This window comes from Balaenoptera acutorostrata, chromosome 8 (genome assembly GCF_949987535.1).
Source record: "Balaenoptera acutorostrata chromosome 8, mBalAcu1.1, whole genome shotgun sequence".
In the NCBI taxonomy this organism is placed as follows: domain Eukaryota; kingdom Metazoa; phylum Chordata; class Mammalia; order Artiodactyla; family Balaenopteridae; genus Balaenoptera; species Balaenoptera acutorostrata.
The window spans coordinates 94359113-94374494 of record NC_080071.1 but is presented as its reverse complement, the minus strand read 5'-3'; the positions used below and the strand labels follow the sequence as shown (position 1 = coordinate 94374494).

Below are 15382 nucleotides of genomic sequence, written 5' to 3'. Positions count from 1 at the left end.
GGGCTGGCGGGGGACGGGGTGGGCACAGGTACACGGGGCCGGACCGCCCAGCCTCAAGGCCAGGGGGCAGGTAAGGGCAGGAGAGAAAGGCAAGGTCTCACTAGCACTGGGCAAGGCTCCCTCGGCCGCCCCACGGACAGGCTGGAGGGGCTGGGCCAGGAGCCGGAGGCCGATGAGAAGGTGCCGCACGCGCCCAGGCCAGCGGGGTGGCCGCCCTGGGAAGTGGGAGTGTTTCTAAGGCAGGGCTGCAGGCCCAGCTGCCTGCTCGGACCACGTGGGAACGAGGGGGGGTTCTCAGGGGAGCTCCCAGGGTGGCCGAGGAAGCAGGACTTCTGTCTGGGCCGCACTATGGCCGGGGTGGAATGGCAAGGAGGCAGTGGGACACAGGAGTCCCGAGGCCCCTGGGCCTGAATCTGAGGCCCACTTTCCTCTCTGGGCAGCGGAGGACTGCACTGCCTGCCCTCTGTCGGGCCGCCGGGAGGTCCAGGCCGAGGGGCCAGCCCTGGATCTCGCCCCGGCGCTCTCCCCCCACGTGGGGCTGCCAGGCCACCTCAGGACCCTCCCTCGACCCCTGCCCACCTCCACCTCCACCTCCGGATCCCCTTGCTTCTGCCCCGCTCCTCCCCAGGTCCCAGCAGGAAGGGAGCATGGGGAGGAGCCTGCCCAGGACCCTGTCTGCCCCCCGGGGGCTGCGGCCTCTCCTCCCAGCCAGCGGGCTCGTGCGTTTCTGCGGGGGCTTCCTCAGGTCAGAAAAGCCGAGCTCCACTGCCAAGCCTGCCTCCGTCTCACGGGTTTTGTCCTGTGGGTCAGGGTGGGTTTTCCAGATGGCTCGGAGCTGGTGGCCAGCCAGCTGACTGTCTTGGTTGGAAATGTGCCACGGGCTGCACAGGTCGGGAAGCCGGGGCTCTCGGAGGAAGCGACCAGCCACCGGTCCCGGGCCGCCTGCGGACCTCCCCTGGGCGGTCGGTCTGGGAGAGGCTGGGCGGGGACTGTGCCCCTGGTGGGGATGTCAGCGGATGAGCAGACACCAGGTGTGGAGCCAGCCTTGCCTGGGACACTAGAGAGAGGGGCTGCTGGCCAGGGCGCAGGTCCAATCAACTGTCAACATGTCTTCCCCCGGGCTCGGAGGTGCCACTGCCCGCCCCGGGCCCACACCCTTCCTGTTTCCCACTCAGGGCTCTCCGTGACTGTCCCCAAGGTGCTCCAAAAGACCGGGACAAGGAAGAGTCCCCAGGATTCAGAGGTCAAGGGTGTCACAGCTCCGTGCGTGAGGGGCCAGCAGGGGCTGGAAGAAGCTCTGCGGGGGAAGGAAGGAGGGCACACCAAGGCGGGTACCACGCTGTGCACCACCCCCAGCAGCTCAGCCTTGGAGACACAGCCGGCAGACCCCGCACCCATGTCTCGGCCACTGCACCCTCGTAACAGACGTGTGGACCCTCTCAGGGTGCCCGGCACCTTCGCAGACACTGCCCACCTGGCACTCCTTCCCCAGTGAAGGAGCAGAAGCGCTCCCTGGGGTTGCCAGTTGGGACTCCTGATGCCAAATAAACCAAGATCTTCCTCTGCAGCCCCGAGGCCCCACCCTTGGCGGGGGCTGCACGTGGGGGCTTCTGCGGGGAAACGGGGGCTCCTCAGCACCGCCGGCCAGGCTCACGGCCTCAGTCCCCATGGCTGCCCCGGGTGGACGCTGCACCTCGGCCGGGCCTGCAGGCCACAGCTCAGCTGCCGTCTCTACCTGTGAACTTGTCCAGCTTTTTTCCCCTGCAAGGAAGTTCCCTCCCAGCTGCCGCGCTCCACGCCCAACAGCAGGGCCGGCCTGGTCTGTGTTCAGAAGGGACTCTCAACAAGTTTCAGAGCCTCACAAGTTACCACATACGGCTGCTACGACGTGAGAAAGAAGCAAAACGACGGCGCTTTCTAGAAAGGGGGCCACCCCACACGTGGCAGGACTGAGTCCTTGCCAGGGTCGATTCTGATCAGAAAGCACTGATCTTCACGCAGGGTCACGGCGAGGCCTCCATTCACTCACCCGTGCGGCCATTCACTCCACAAGCCTGCTCTTGGCCAGGCATCGGGCCGGGGACTAGGGGGCAGAGGCCGGGGCGGGGTGTCCAGCCCTGGAGGGTCCTCACTCAGCCGGATGCAGGCACCTGGGCTCGGGGCTGGCTGACGCCGCGCCCGGCTGGACGAGGGTCAGAGACGGGGGCATGCAGGGACGCATCCTGTCGGCTGGGCGGGCTGGGAGGCACCGGTCTGACCCACTTGCTTCGGAATAAATGCCTTCTCTTCTCTAACTGGCTTCATTTCTGACCCTCCGCCCTGCTCCCTCCTCGACCACAGAGCCCTGGCAGTTATTTCGGGCAAGGTGTCCTGGGCCCTCAAGATTTCCACTGTCTTTCCTCCTGAGCAAAGAGAGGTGAAGTGGGCTCACTAAGTCCCCATGGGCAGGTGTCTGTCGGACAATCGCTTTTTTCAGGAAAGAGCTCTTGTGGAGACACAGGTTTTGCGAGGAACCACGTGCTGGTTTCGGGTGAAACCGTTGCTTTGCTAGCACGTCCCTCCACTTTAGAACCGCGTCTCCAGCTGCTTCGGCAGGGGCAGGTGTTTTTGGTGAGGCTGTTGAGAGGGTCAGCCTTTTAATAATATTTTCACCTGTGACCTGGAGTGAGGAGGTTGAGCCTGGCCCTCCCCCTTCTAGGACGTATGGGCCTCCCTGGCTCCCGAAGACCCTGAGCACAGCTCTGCCCCCCGCCCCATACTTCCGGAAGTCAGCCTGCCCCTCTGTCCAAGTCCCGGCCCGGGGAAACTTGCACTGGGTGGCACCTACAGAGAGAACGCCTGCCCCTCCCACCGCTGGCAATGGAACGGCTGTGGTGGGAGGGTAGCTAGTGATGCTGGCGGCTGCGCTGGGGTCGAGCAGAGAGAGGCAGTGTTGACAGGGGAGGTGACAGGGCTGATGGGGGAGCTGGCAGTGCAGGCACTGGTGCTGATGGCGGAGGGGGGGGGAGGTCGAGGTGGTGCTGGAAGTGACAGAGGGCGGGGCGATGGTGTTGGAGGCACAGGGTACCAGCACTTTTCTAGCTGGGATTCAGGGGACAGCGCACGGTGCCCCCCAGCAAATGCTCGACGCAGCGATGAGGCGCGACATTGCCTTCCCTCAGTGGCCCCGGGTCCCCCCGGGAGCGGCTCTGTTGTCCTTCAGCCTGAGCTGTCCCCACTCTCCTGAGCTCCCTCTGGGAATCCTGTTTGAAGGTCCGGGCCTGAGTGGCCAGCCCCCAGGCTCAGGAGGAGAGGGAGAGGGAAAGGGCGGCGCAGAGAGGACCAGCTTGCTGAGTCTGCCCCAGCACCCCTGAAAGTCTGGGCGCATCCCAGCCTCCAGCAAGTGGGCCTCAGGTGTCAACTGGGGGCGGGGCCCGTGTGGCCCTGGGAGGGGCTGAGACCTTGGCAGGCCAAGTGAGGAACTGAAGGGGCCACTCGGGAAACTGAGGACCCAGGAAGCACCCGCCTGCTGTCACACTGCTGTCCGTGAAGGAACCGGGACGGGGCGGGACGGGGCAGGCCTCCCCTCACCCCGCTGCGCTGGGCCCAGCAGGGGCAGACGGCTCAGTGCCCGCAGCCCAAGCCCCAGGCGGTCCGGCAGGGGCAGGGGCCAGGGCCGGGCGCGCCCCGCTCCACTCGCCAAGGTGGCCGGGCCGCAGCTCGGGCCCCCAACCCCGCCCGCCGCTCCCGCGGGCCGCTGTCCGGCCTTGGCCGCCGGAGGGAGGAAGCGCTGTCCTCATTCCACCTCTGGCCGCCACGGTGCCAAGTTGCTGGCGGCGGCGGCGGGACTCGGGGCGGCGGGCAGCGGCCGGGGCGCAGCACCCTCCCTGGCGCCCCCCGCGGGCTCGGGTTACTCACGTAGAGGCCGGAGTGCTCGGCGCCGAAGAACGGGAAGAGCACGGAGAGCGGCCGCAGCCCGGAGCCGCCGTCGTCCTGCTTGGGGGTGACGGCGTCGCCGCGCTCCGCGCCGAACGGGTAGAAGTCGGCGAGGGCCACCGCGCCGCGCACGCCGCGCGCCCCGAGCCCCAGGGCCGCGGCCAGGAGCAGCGCCCAGGTGGCGCCGCGCGGCATCGCTGGGGGTCGGCGGGCGGGAACGGAGCGGGGGACACAGCGGGACGGAACGGGGACAGAGAAGGACGGAGCGCGGGACACAGCGAAGACGCAGCGGGGACGGACAGGCGACGAGGAAGGGCCGCAGGGGGACGGAGCGGGGCTTGCGGTCACCGCGGGGCAGGAGCGAGGCCGCGGTCGGGAGTGGCGCGCAGGGCCGGCCGGCCGGGCGTGCGGGCAGCGCGGCCGCGCCGTTGGTGGACTCCGGAGTCCCGCTCCCGCTCCCGCTCGGCCGGGCCGCGCTCCGGTCGCCTCTCGCTGAGGAAGGCGCCGGGCGGGACCGCGTTCGGAGCCGGACCCGCCCCTGCGGCCGCGATTTAAATATCCAACCGGGCGGTCACTAGGGCCTGGGCGGGGCCGGGCCGGGCCATGCAAATTAGGCGGCTCTTAAAGCGCCAAGAGGGGCGGGAGGCCCAGCCCACGGCCCCGCGCCCCCCGGAGGTGACCTGGCCGGCGAGGAGAGGGCTTTGCGGGCGTGCCCTGCAGCCGGGGCCATCCTCCTCCTCCTCCTCCGTGGGTCCCCAGCCGCCCGTGTGGGGCCGGCCCAGAGGCGGTGCCTTGTCCACAAAGCAGTTCCAGGACAGACCCTCAGGCCTGCGTGAGTTGTTGGGCCTGGGGGCAGGCTTCCTGGGTGTCCTTTCAGGCCCCTGTCGCCCAGGGGACCAGGTCACCCTCCTGCCAGCGTGTCGTCGGTCGGGGGCCACCCCGAGCGGTGCTCGGATGAACCCTTCTGGAAGTGGCCAGAGGCCAGCCTCATGCTGCCCACCCAGCTCTGAGGCTTGCCGTCTGGTTTTATGTGAGGAGGACTCTGGCCTGGGCGACTTCAGGGCATTAAGCAAAGTTTCTGCCCTGCATGGCCACATCAGGAGAAATGCTGGGGGAGATGATTTGGGGGCCTAAGGAAACCTCACAGCAAGAGAATCTGGGGCCAACTCCCGGGGAAAGCAGCCTTCCGTCGGGGAGGCTGGTCCACGCCGGCCTGTGGGCAAGTGGACAGATGCCCCGTGGGTGGGAGCAGGCCCTCGAGTGCCCACAACTCAGATTCTGTGTCTCCAGCCTGTGGCCATCGCAACCCTTCTCCTGCCGCAGGACCTCGTCCTCAGAGTCAGACTCCAAGTGTTTGTCCTCCACAGGGGGCCAGCATCTGGCCACCTCTGGTCCCTAGGCCCAGTGCAGGGCCCGACTCCCAGGGCTCTCCACCCTCTCTGCTCTCGGGTGCTGGTGGGGCTGATTCGTGAGGACAAGTCAAGCCTGGCACCCAGCTGGCTCAGATGCTGAGTGGGGAGGTGGTGGGAAGCCCTGAGCCAGGCTGCAGCACAGAGGTCAAGTCATGGCCAAGGTTGGAGGAGGGGTGTGGCAGCCTCGCCCTCCTTGGACAGGGAGGGTCCCTCGTGAGCCTCGCTGGCAAAGTCCCGGTGGGGTCAGAGCTGCCAGCAGGCTGGTCACCTTGGTGGGAACCCAGGAGGACGTGCTTTTCCATCTGTGGGTTTTCTGTGGGAACCTGACAGCCCTCTGCCGTCTGTGCCGTGGGTTTGGGGCCCAGGGGAAAGCCCTCTCCTGTTTGTTTCCTCAGGGGGGAGGGCAGGTGGCCCCTCCCTGATAGGGAGAAGGGGCAGAACTTCCCAGCTTGCACCAAACCACGGGGGTGGGGCAGTGGGTTGTCCAGGCTGACCTCTGACCCCCTCCTAGACTGGCCCACCTCCTGCAGGGGGTGGGAGGGGGCACACGCCCTATCCTCCCCCCAGCTGCACTCTCCTCCTCTGGGTAGGCCGCCTAGGCCGAGGAGGTCCCTCCAGGGCACTGCTGACCTTCTCCTGAGCACATGCCTCAGGGGACCCTAGTAAAGGCTCACTTCTGGGCTAAGTTTTGGGTCCACCTGGGGGCCTGTTGTGGGCAGGGCTGCCCCAGGGGCCCGTGCCCTGGGCACACAGTGGCGCTCAGCAGGCAGACCTTGGGTCGCGACCCCAGCGAGGCTGTGTGTTTCCAGGCACAGGCCTGCTGACCCTCCACGGCCCTCACCCTGGGCCATTTGCAGTCCCATTTGGGAGACCGGGGGTTAACAGGAGGCCCCACCATGCTGGGCATTACATTCAAACACACACACACACACACACACACACACACACACACACACACACACACACAACTCCACAGGCGAAAAAGAGAAAAAAATTTTTTTCCAGGTGCTAAAAATATTATCAGGAAATACTTTTCAGCAATGTGCTGTTTCAGGTTCCCCTCCAGACTCAAGGGTGCCTTTGTCTTGGCCATAGAAAGTCCACATTTATCAAAACCAAAATCGTTTTATCAAGCAGGCTCGTGTTCCGCGGCCAGGAAACCCGAGACTCCCCAACAGGCCTGTGACATTTTAATTTAGGGCCTGAGTGTGTATGCAATTTAGATGGGGAGCCCCGGAGCCGACCTCGGTAAGCCCCAGGACCCCGTGCCAGCCAGGGTGGGGAGTGTCTCCCCCACCGAACCTGGCCTGGCCGGCTGGTCCCTGCAGGGCTGGGACGGGGGCTCCAGCAGGGCTGCTGGTGGTGGAGGCTGGCTGGCTGCACCCCACCTCCCACTCTCTCTCCTTCCCGCCCGCCCCGCGCACCTGGGGCTTCCACGTAGGTGAAACCTCAGGGAGACCCCTACCTGCTCCGGGAATGAGGTCAGGAGGTCACAGGGCCTGGAGGGGCAGGTAGGATCCGGCTCCTGCAGAGGCCCACCTGGCGTGGTCACTACACCGTAAGGATGGATGGGGTCTTGGTGCAGCTGGTTCACTGCGGCAGAGATGGGGGGCCCTGGTTCAGGGTACACAGCGGTCCACACATGGGTGCGGGCGACCGTAAGAGTCTCACACGGAAGCCACACGCTCACCATTGGAAATATTTAAGAAAACAGCAGTTTATCTCCATCAGAAAAATCCTTTTTCCTAAGTATACAACTTTATGTTGAACAAGTAAAAACAGTGTCTCCTACATTGATTGAACTTTCATTGAAATATAAAAAATCTTACGTCTCCTGGGAGCAGTCTGGGCAAGGAGGGTCCAGAAATCGCCAGCAAGAACATTGGTCAAATAGTGCGTGGCTCTCATTTCAATGTTGAGAAATCTTTCCTACCCCTTTTGCATCTGGGGGTGTATTCCTCTTTCATTTGTGCGCATTTACTAGGCACCTCCTCTGTGCCGGGAGATTCAGTCCCAAAGATGTGACGCTGAGATGCCAGTGGCCACCGCAGAGAGGCAAGTGTTGACACTTTCCAAGTGTCAATTTCCAGCTTCCGGGTCCTTCCTCCCCACCCGCCAACCCTCAGGTCCTTCCTCCACAAGGGAGCTGCCCACCGGGTCGCCGGGTCGGGGAGGAAGGGAAGGGACTTGCCTACTAAATGCCAGGCCCCGAGCATCAGAGCTGTGTGTGTCTCACGGCCCTACCCTTCCTGTCTGTACCATGCTCTCCAATGGTGGGGGCAGCCGCTGGGTTGCTATGCGTTCCAATGGGCCGCTGCAAGCTGGTGAATATCTGGGTGCGAACACCACCACTAACGCCTCCTTTGCCCAGAGCAGCGTTGTTAATGGGTCACCATGCTCTTCCCCTCTGAGTCTGGGCTGAACTTCAGAATCCTTCTCAACACAGCCACCAATAATCAGGCAGAGCTGACAGGCAGAATGAAACCTATTTTTTGTGCAGTTCACAGCATATGGCAACTCCGTTACTAGGTTCAGTCAGAAAGGAAGGCCTGACAGGACAGCCTATTTTAAGTGCGGGATCGTGATTGGAATGGGTGGGCTCCAGGAGCTTTGGCCCTTCTCACCCCCATGAGTCCTGGAGGGAGGAGGTGCTTTGGGGCGGCGGCTAGCACCTGTGGACGCAGGAATTTACTGGGCTGGCTGGTGCCCCGCAGATGTTGTAAACACGTCACTTACAAAAGAGACCATTTGGAGAGGAAACAAATCACTCTGACCAGTGTTCATAGCGGGAAAAGAGAGAAAATGCTAACAGGTGAACCAGGCATCGGCCTAAGATGGCTGCCTCGGTCTCCGTGGCAACCAGGGCTGGATTCCCGCAGGAATTTTCCCAGAGTTTATAGGCTGGGAAAGTGGGTGGTTCTCTAACAACTTTAACGTTTACACCCTGATGCCTCTCACACGGGCAGTGAGTCACGGGGTGGGGTGGGGGGCGGGGGCGCGGGGAACGCGGTGGGGGAACTGGATTCTGAGTCACTTGCAGCCACCTGCCACCGTGACGGCCCTGCAGTTCCTGGATACGGAGGTCCTGCCGCCTCTGTGCGCAGGGATGTGGTAGCTGGGCCCTTCGGGACATTATGTTTTTGGCTCCAGTTGGTGGAAATGTTTTCCACGTGTTTCCCCATGTTTACAGAGCTGAGGGCACGGAATGCAGCCTGTGGCTGCGGAAGCTGGCCTGCTGGGGCCTGGCCGCCGGGGTCTGGCCGGGTCAGCACATCCGCAGCGGTGCCAGGGCCGATGCCGGCCACAGGGACGCTCCGTGCAGCCAGGGAGGGGCGCGTCGGAGAGCAGCGGCCCCGGAGCTCGGGCCACGCCAGCCGGAGGCCGGGGTCCCAAGGGCTGGGGGAGCTCTGTGGTCAGGGGATCAGAGGGTGCCCACTGACTCCCGGCGCGGGTGGTGGCTTCCCTGGCCCGGTGCCCCTCGAGCTCGGCCCCCCGGCTGAGCAGCACGAGGCGTCGCTTCCCCAGCAGCGCTTCTGCTGCCGGGCCGGTCGGGGCAGTGGCAGCCGGGCCACCCAGGGGTCGGGAGCTGGGCTCACTTCTTGGCCCGGAAGGCCTGGCTGAGGCGGGCTCGTCGCCGCTGCTGCACTTCCTGGTCCAGCTGCCCCTTCAGGCTGGCCACCTGGGGACAGGGCAGGAGCTCAGGCGGGCGGCGGGCCCCATGGCTGAGCTCCGTGACCGGAAGGGCTGGGAGGCCCCGGTCCACGGCTCCCGAGGCGGGCGGTGTGCGCGGAGAGAAACCCCGGCAGACAGACAGACTCACCAGAGGCCAGAAGGCGCGTGCAGGGTCCCGCCTCTGATCAGGGTCACCCACCCGTGGGGTCTTAGGAACCGGGGTGACCACCACCCACAGTGGGTGGACCTCCTTCCACTCAGCCGTGAACACACTCAGAATGATGAGGAAATAATGCTCCTGGGCTTATAAATTGAGCAAACGTGGCTTGGAGGGTCGGGGACACTAACTCAGGGTGTCAGGGGCCGTCACTTTATGTCTCTGGGTCTCAGTTCCCTCCTCTGTTCCCTCATCGAGCAGATCCCCCGAGGCAGAGAGCTCGGAGCCTGCGGGGCAGCCCCTGCTGGCATGTTTGTGTATGTGCGCGTGCACGTGTGTGTCTGTGTGTGCGCGTGCACGTGTGCGCCTGTGTCTTGTGTGCGCGTGCACGTGTCTGTGTGCTGTGCGCGTGCACATGTCTGTGTAGGTGTGTCTGTGCGTGTGCGCATGCATGTGTCTGTGTGTGTGTCTGTGCGCATGTGCATGTGTGCACGTGTCTGTGCTGTGCACGTGTGTGTGGGTGTGTCTGTGTGTGCGTGCATGCATCTGTGTGTCTGTGTGTGCGCACATGAACATGTGTGTCTGTGTGGGGGTGTGTGTGCACATGCGTGTGGGGGGTGTGGTCAGCACAGGCACACGCTCAAGGCTCTGTCCTGCTTTGTTACTGCCCCTTGCCCCCGTACGCTGCTGCCCCCTATCGCTGACTGCAGGACAGTGCAGGGGCCACCGCCACTAGGACTGCCGTGCGCCAGGCACTATCTGGACACTTCACACCCAGCAACCACCGGCTGAGGGACTGTCCTCACCCCCCTTTATGGGGGGGGCGATGGCGGCACGGAGAGGGTGGTGACCCGCCCCAGAATCCCCCTCCGCCCCTCAGTGAGGTGTGGGAGTGACGGAGGGTACTTTGGGGGCCCCTGGGGGTGGCCTGGAGCCCACCGGGCAGTAGTGCTGCTGGAGGACCTCGGGCTGGGGCCAGGCAGGCACAGGGACCCTCCCCTCCCTCTGCACCCCCGCCAGGCGCTGGGTCCCCGCCCACCTGCTTCTCCAGCACCTTCACCCGCTGCCAGTGGGTCCTCTCTCGGGACGCCAGGGCCTGTGCGGCCTGTACGTGGGCCCCGTGCAGCCGCTCGGCCTCCGCCGCCAGGTCTCGCTGGTGCTGGGTGGCCAGCTCCTGGAGCCGCTGGGCGTAGGCCTGCTCCAGCTCTGCCTTCTGGACCTAGGGGAGACCCCAGGCGCCTCACTGTGGCCTGACCACCCAGGGCTGCGCGGAGTCCCGGGGCAGGCGCGTCCAGCCCTCCGCTGGGGACCCCCAGTTGGCCCGGCTGCCCTCTGCTGGGGCCCGGGGCCTGGCCAGGACCGGAAGGTGAGCCGAGGGTTTGGTAAACACATTCGGCCCCTGGGCCTTGTCTGCTCCGGAGCCCCACCCGCAGGCCGGCAAGGTGAGCCTTACATCTGTTTTAATGGCATCCTAGTTTCCACTTGGCTGGAGCGGGGGTCCCCGAGGCATCGCAGGCTGATTCTTGCCCCCACCCCCCCTCGCCAATTCCTTGTCTGGCGATAGAGGGTCTGTCCCGTGGTGGAAGGGGAGATACTCCCAAACACACGGGAGCAGCGCCTGGACCTGCCTGCAGGCCTGCCTGGCCCCGTGTTTCCCACACTCCTCCCTCTCTGGTCCATGCACTGGCTCACGGCCCCCTGATGGTCCCCCCACTCCCACGGGGCCCATGGAGCCCTGAGACCTGAGGTGTCGCCCTGGTGGACCCCTTTGTTGTCTGGGGCTGAGTCTCCGCACCTGTTCTGTATGGGAGTGGTCCAGCCCGCCCTTCCCATCTGGGCGTGTGCATATGTGTGTCCAAGCGCACGCACATGAGACAGAAGCACTGGCACCCACACCCACCTGGACACCCCCAGCCCCAGGCCCCGGCCCACTCCCAAGAGTGGGGCGCGTGGAGCCCGGCTGGTTTTGCCTCAGGGCCCTGTCCACTTCCTGGTGCAGGCGGCTCAGGGTATGGTCCCGTGGCCCCTTCTCGGCCCCCGCCCTCATGTCGTCCGCTTCCCTCCTCAGCTCTGTCTGCAAGAGCAGAACCTGCCACGGTCTCTGGCAGGGGTGTGAGCTCAGGCCAGCCTTGTCCCTGGAGAGCACGTGGGGTGCCCCTGGGAAGGGCTCTGGATCCCCTGAGAGCTGGCTGGGTCGGGCGAGGGAGCTCCCTGGCCAGGATGCCCAGCGGCCTGGGCCGTCCAGCGTGTGGGGCTGCTGTGAGAGCGAGGGGGGACCACCAGTCACGCTGCTGTCCTGCTTTGGACCAGCTGCATCTCCTGGTACCTCCAGGCCCCTGCAGCGCTGCTCCCAGCCTCAGGGAGCCTCTGCCCGCTGCATCCTGGCACGCCTGCACTCAGCACCTGCCGCCGGCTCACAGGACCCAACCACCCCCTGACCAGGTCCCGCCAGCCTGTGTCCTCTGTGTCCCTGTCCCCACAGCCCGTCTTCCTGGGACCTGCCGCCGCTTGAGCACAGCCCCCCTCCTGGCCCCCACCCTCACCACGCTGGCACAGGACGGGAGGGAAGAGCTGGGGAGGAATGTTGGGTGACCAACGAAACAATCATTTTTGGTGGGAAGGTTTGGGGGCTCCTTTCTGCCCCCTTGTGGATGGTCCCTTTGGAGGAAGGAACTGACACTCAGGGCAGGCCTGGCCCGTCAGCCACTGGGGCAGGATCGGAATCTGGGCCCCAAACCAGACCCCTCCACTTCCCCGGCTCTGGGCCGGGTGGGGCAGTGGTCAGAGGGCCAGCCCCAGCCGCTGGAGGCCCAGGCCTGTCCTTGCTTCGGACCCCTCTGGAGCTGCCCACTCGCCCTCAGGCTGGACAGGGCCTGGTCTCTCGGGGGGCCCTGGGACGTGGAGGATCGGTCTCGAGCGCAAAGTGACGGGGGCAGTGGCCAGAGTGTTCCAGAAGTAGGGGATCCTTTCTTCTTCAGGACTGAGGAAAACGAAGGGTGCCCCTCCACTGAGAAAGGAAGTCCTGTTTCTTTAAAAATCCAGTTACACTCCTGGCTGTGCATGTTAAAAAGAGAAGAGAAAAGTGAAATCCAAAGTAAATAAACGGCCATATCCGGGTTTCCCCTCCTGAGACACCAATAAAGGGTTTATGGGTTTTCGGGCCCCTCACAGCTGACCTCCTGGAACTCATTAGCTGTTCCTCCCCTCCCCCATCTGGGCTCCAGGGACCCACGGTTGGCTCTGCTGCCCGGGGCAGTGCCATCTCGGCCTCCCAGCCCCCAGGCCCCCTACCCCGAGCGGCCACGGGAGCCCTCGGCTTCCCCAGCTTGGCACTGGGCCTGCCCTTTGGGAGAAGCTGCAGGGTCCTGGTGACCATGCCCGCTGGACAACCCTTCTTTGTGAGAGGGCAGGGGGCCTTGTGTGGACAAGCTGGCCGCTGGCTCTCAGTGACTGTCCTGATCTGCTGGCCTCTGTGCCTCCGTCCTGACCCCAGTTCTGTCCCCAGGGTCCCTGCCTTCCGTGGCCACCCCACTGACCCGGCCACTTCCCTCTGGAAAACTGTCCTGTCCCCGAGCCGCCCTGAGCTGGACCGTGTGCACATGGTGGCCAGGGCCTGCCCGGGACACGTGTCCCCATGTGCCTGGGGACACGTGACCCAGGTGGACGCTCTCCTGGAGGCTCCAGGCCTGGCAGCTCCTCACCGGGCGGGGCCTTGCTGTCCTCCCTTGGGTGTGCGTTGGTCAGTCTGCTCTGGAGCCTACCCTCCGCGTTGGGGGGCAGCGCCGTCACCCCCTGTGGGGACCCCACTGCTCCTAGTTCTGCACTTTGCTCCTGACACAGTGAAACACTCTCTTTCCTGCCCCTGCTGTGGCCGGTGGCCTTTGCCTCTTCTCCGGCCCTGAGCCTGTCCTTTTCACTCTTTGCTGGTGTCCACACGCACCGCCACCCCCCCCCCGGCATCTTTGTCCTTCCGAGTCTGAGAGCCCTGGGCACTGTCACCTCACCACTCGTCCCAGCGACCACGACTGTGTGCTGGCGAGGCCAAGCCTGGCCCGTGTGGTGCCCGGGCCCTCCTGCCCTGGGCTGCACTGCCCAGACAAACCCCGCCCCCGCACAGAGCCATTCTGCGCAGGACCTGGCAGGCAGATGGCACAGCGACAAGCTCAGGGGTCCACCGGGCCTGAGGTGGCCCCTGCAAAGTCCATGGGCTGAGCCATGTAACACGGACCCTCCACCTCCCTCTGAGAAGCCCTGGCCGGACACTGCCGCCTGGACCTGCCGTGAGGGATGAACCCTCCCTTCTCGGGCCAGTTCCCTTTACACAGCTGAGCCCGGGCCGGCTGCGGCGCGAGGGACAGCAGCTGTACCCGGTCATCCGTGCCACGCCGGCAGGGCCGTGTCCCTGTGCCTGCACACGAGTCCAGCTCCCGGCACCAGGGGACAGGCAGCGAGACCTCTGCCCAGGTGTGCTCACACAGCCTCCGGCCACCACCTGCCAGGCCACCTGGGCAGCAGGACCCAACCATGCCCTCGCCCCAGAGAGGCCTTGGGAAGGCTGCCCGGCTCTGGGGTCCAGGACTGAGCCCCTAGCTCTCCCCACTGCCAGGACTCCTGCTTCCCCCCCGCTCAGGTGGGGACACTGAGCCTGAAGGGACGGGCGCCTCGGGTGCCTGGTCACCAGCCCAGCGCAGGCTTTCCACCTACTGCCCGATGGTCTGTCTTCCCTCTGGGCTCCCTGTCCTGCCCATCCGTGGGGGTGCTGAGGGGGCATCAGAATCCCAGGCCCAGAGCCCAGCCGTGCGCTCCGCCGGGGTCAGCTGGATGGCTGCGCCTGTTCCTACAGGGCAGAGGCAGGACGTCCAGGTCAAAGGAGCCACCTCTCAGGCCACGTGACCCGGGAGGTCCCTGCACACGGCAGGCCTGCCGGGTGGGTCTGCAGAGCCATAGCTGGGGCTGGGGCCTGGGTGACATTCTGCCTGGTTCCAAGGACGCCATTTCCTTTCACTAGCCTCAGTTTCCCCATCAGTTAACCTGGGCCCCAGGAAGATGCTCTGGTGACTCCAACCCCTGATTTCAACCCAAATACCTCCACTTTGACCCGTTTCATATGTGGAGATGGTCCATTCACGCCTGGGGACAGTTCAGCTGTCAGAATCACTGGCCAGCGGGCCCCTGGGCCTCCCTGCCTTTCTCATCCTTTCTGCCCATCTCTGGGCCGGCCCGTGCCCTGTCCTGTCCTGCATTCATTCAGCCTCTTTGGTTGGTTCCCTGTCTTGCACCCCAGCCTGTGTTGGGTCTGCAAGGGTGACGAGACAGGGCTTCCGGCGCTCTTCCTGGTCTCTGTTGTGTGGGCCTACACCTACCCTCCCATTGCCCCCATCTGCGGGGCACCCCCTGAGCCTTGGCCATCTCCACCACGGACAGGGGAATCTGGGCTCCAGAGGCAGGCAGTGTGCCAACGCCACACAGCTCCAGGCAGGACTGGCGCTCAAACACTGGGAACAAAGCCGCGGGTGAGTGTGTGTGTGCGTGTGTGCGCGTGTGTGTGTGTGCGTGTGTGCGTGCATGTGTTTGCCATGACCTGTGGTCCTCCCCCGAGGAGAGCAGAGGTAGAGTTGGGGTAACATCACCGGAGGGCTGTGGAGGTCCACAGGGTGACCTGCCAACGCCAGGCTGACCCTGAGCTTGGAGGCGGGAGGACAGGCCCAGGGCGGGCATACTCCCACTGGCCGGTTGAGACACAGAAGCCCATCCAAGCCCGTGCCTCCCCGGCCCCCCAGCCCCTGCCTGGACGCCCGCAAGGCCCTCCCCATTCCCCGCCTCCCCACCCCCACCTCTCCAGGGACCACCCTTCCACCCCACCCCCTCTTCCGGGGACCATCCACCGGATCCGGGTACCTGGGCCGGTGCACCGCGGGCTCCCCCTGCAGGCGGGCCGCCCGGGGCGCAGCGCGGCCGCTCCTCCCGAAGGACACGCCTCTCCGCGCGCTGCGCCCGCCGCCCCTTCCCTGCGCCGCCGCTGCCGGAGCACGTGGGCCGGGCAGAGGCCACGCGTGGGCCGGTCGCTCCGGCCTGAGGCTGAGACCGCGGCTCGGCTGACTATTTTTCCCGGAGCTGCGTGTCCACAGTCCAGCCTCTGTCGTAGGGGCGCCCGCAGCGGAGCAGGAAACCCGGGAGAGGCCTTGGGGCTCTGACTCCCCCGTGCCCCTCCCGCCTCGGTTTCCCC

At 65.3% G+C, this 15382-nt stretch overlaps 2 protein-coding genes across 19 annotated transcripts in view; both read right to left on the bottom strand.

Moving 5' to 3' along the window:
• Positions 1-4416, bottom strand: part of SNED1 (sushi, nidogen and EGF like domains 1) — a 98838-nt gene extending 94422 nt beyond the window's left edge. For all 18 annotated transcript variants that reach the window (XM_057550815.1, XM_057550828.1, XM_057550813.1 and 15 more), the window contains exon 1: positions 3898-4416. In XM_057550815.1, the coding sequence (XP_057406798.1) occupies positions 3898-4110 (213 nt within the window). In that variant the 5' untranslated portion in view covers positions 4111-4416. The remainder of the gene's footprint in view (positions 1-3897) is intronic.
• CROCC2 (ciliary rootlet coiled-coil, rootletin family member 2) overlaps positions 4260-15382 on the bottom strand; it is a 65105-nt gene continuing 53982 nt past the window's right edge. Inside the window, 10 exon segments of the mRNA XM_057551368.1 lie at positions 4260-4407; positions 5061-5128; positions 6793-6920; positions 8379-8445; positions 8447-8519; positions 8924-9006; positions 10196-10375; positions 10775-10784; positions 11118-11413; positions 15055-15175. Of these exon segments, the coding sequence (XP_057407351.1) occupies positions 4260-4407; positions 5061-5128; positions 6793-6920; positions 8379-8445; positions 8447-8519; positions 8924-9006; positions 10196-10375; positions 10775-10784; positions 11118-11413; positions 15055-15175 (1174 nt within the window).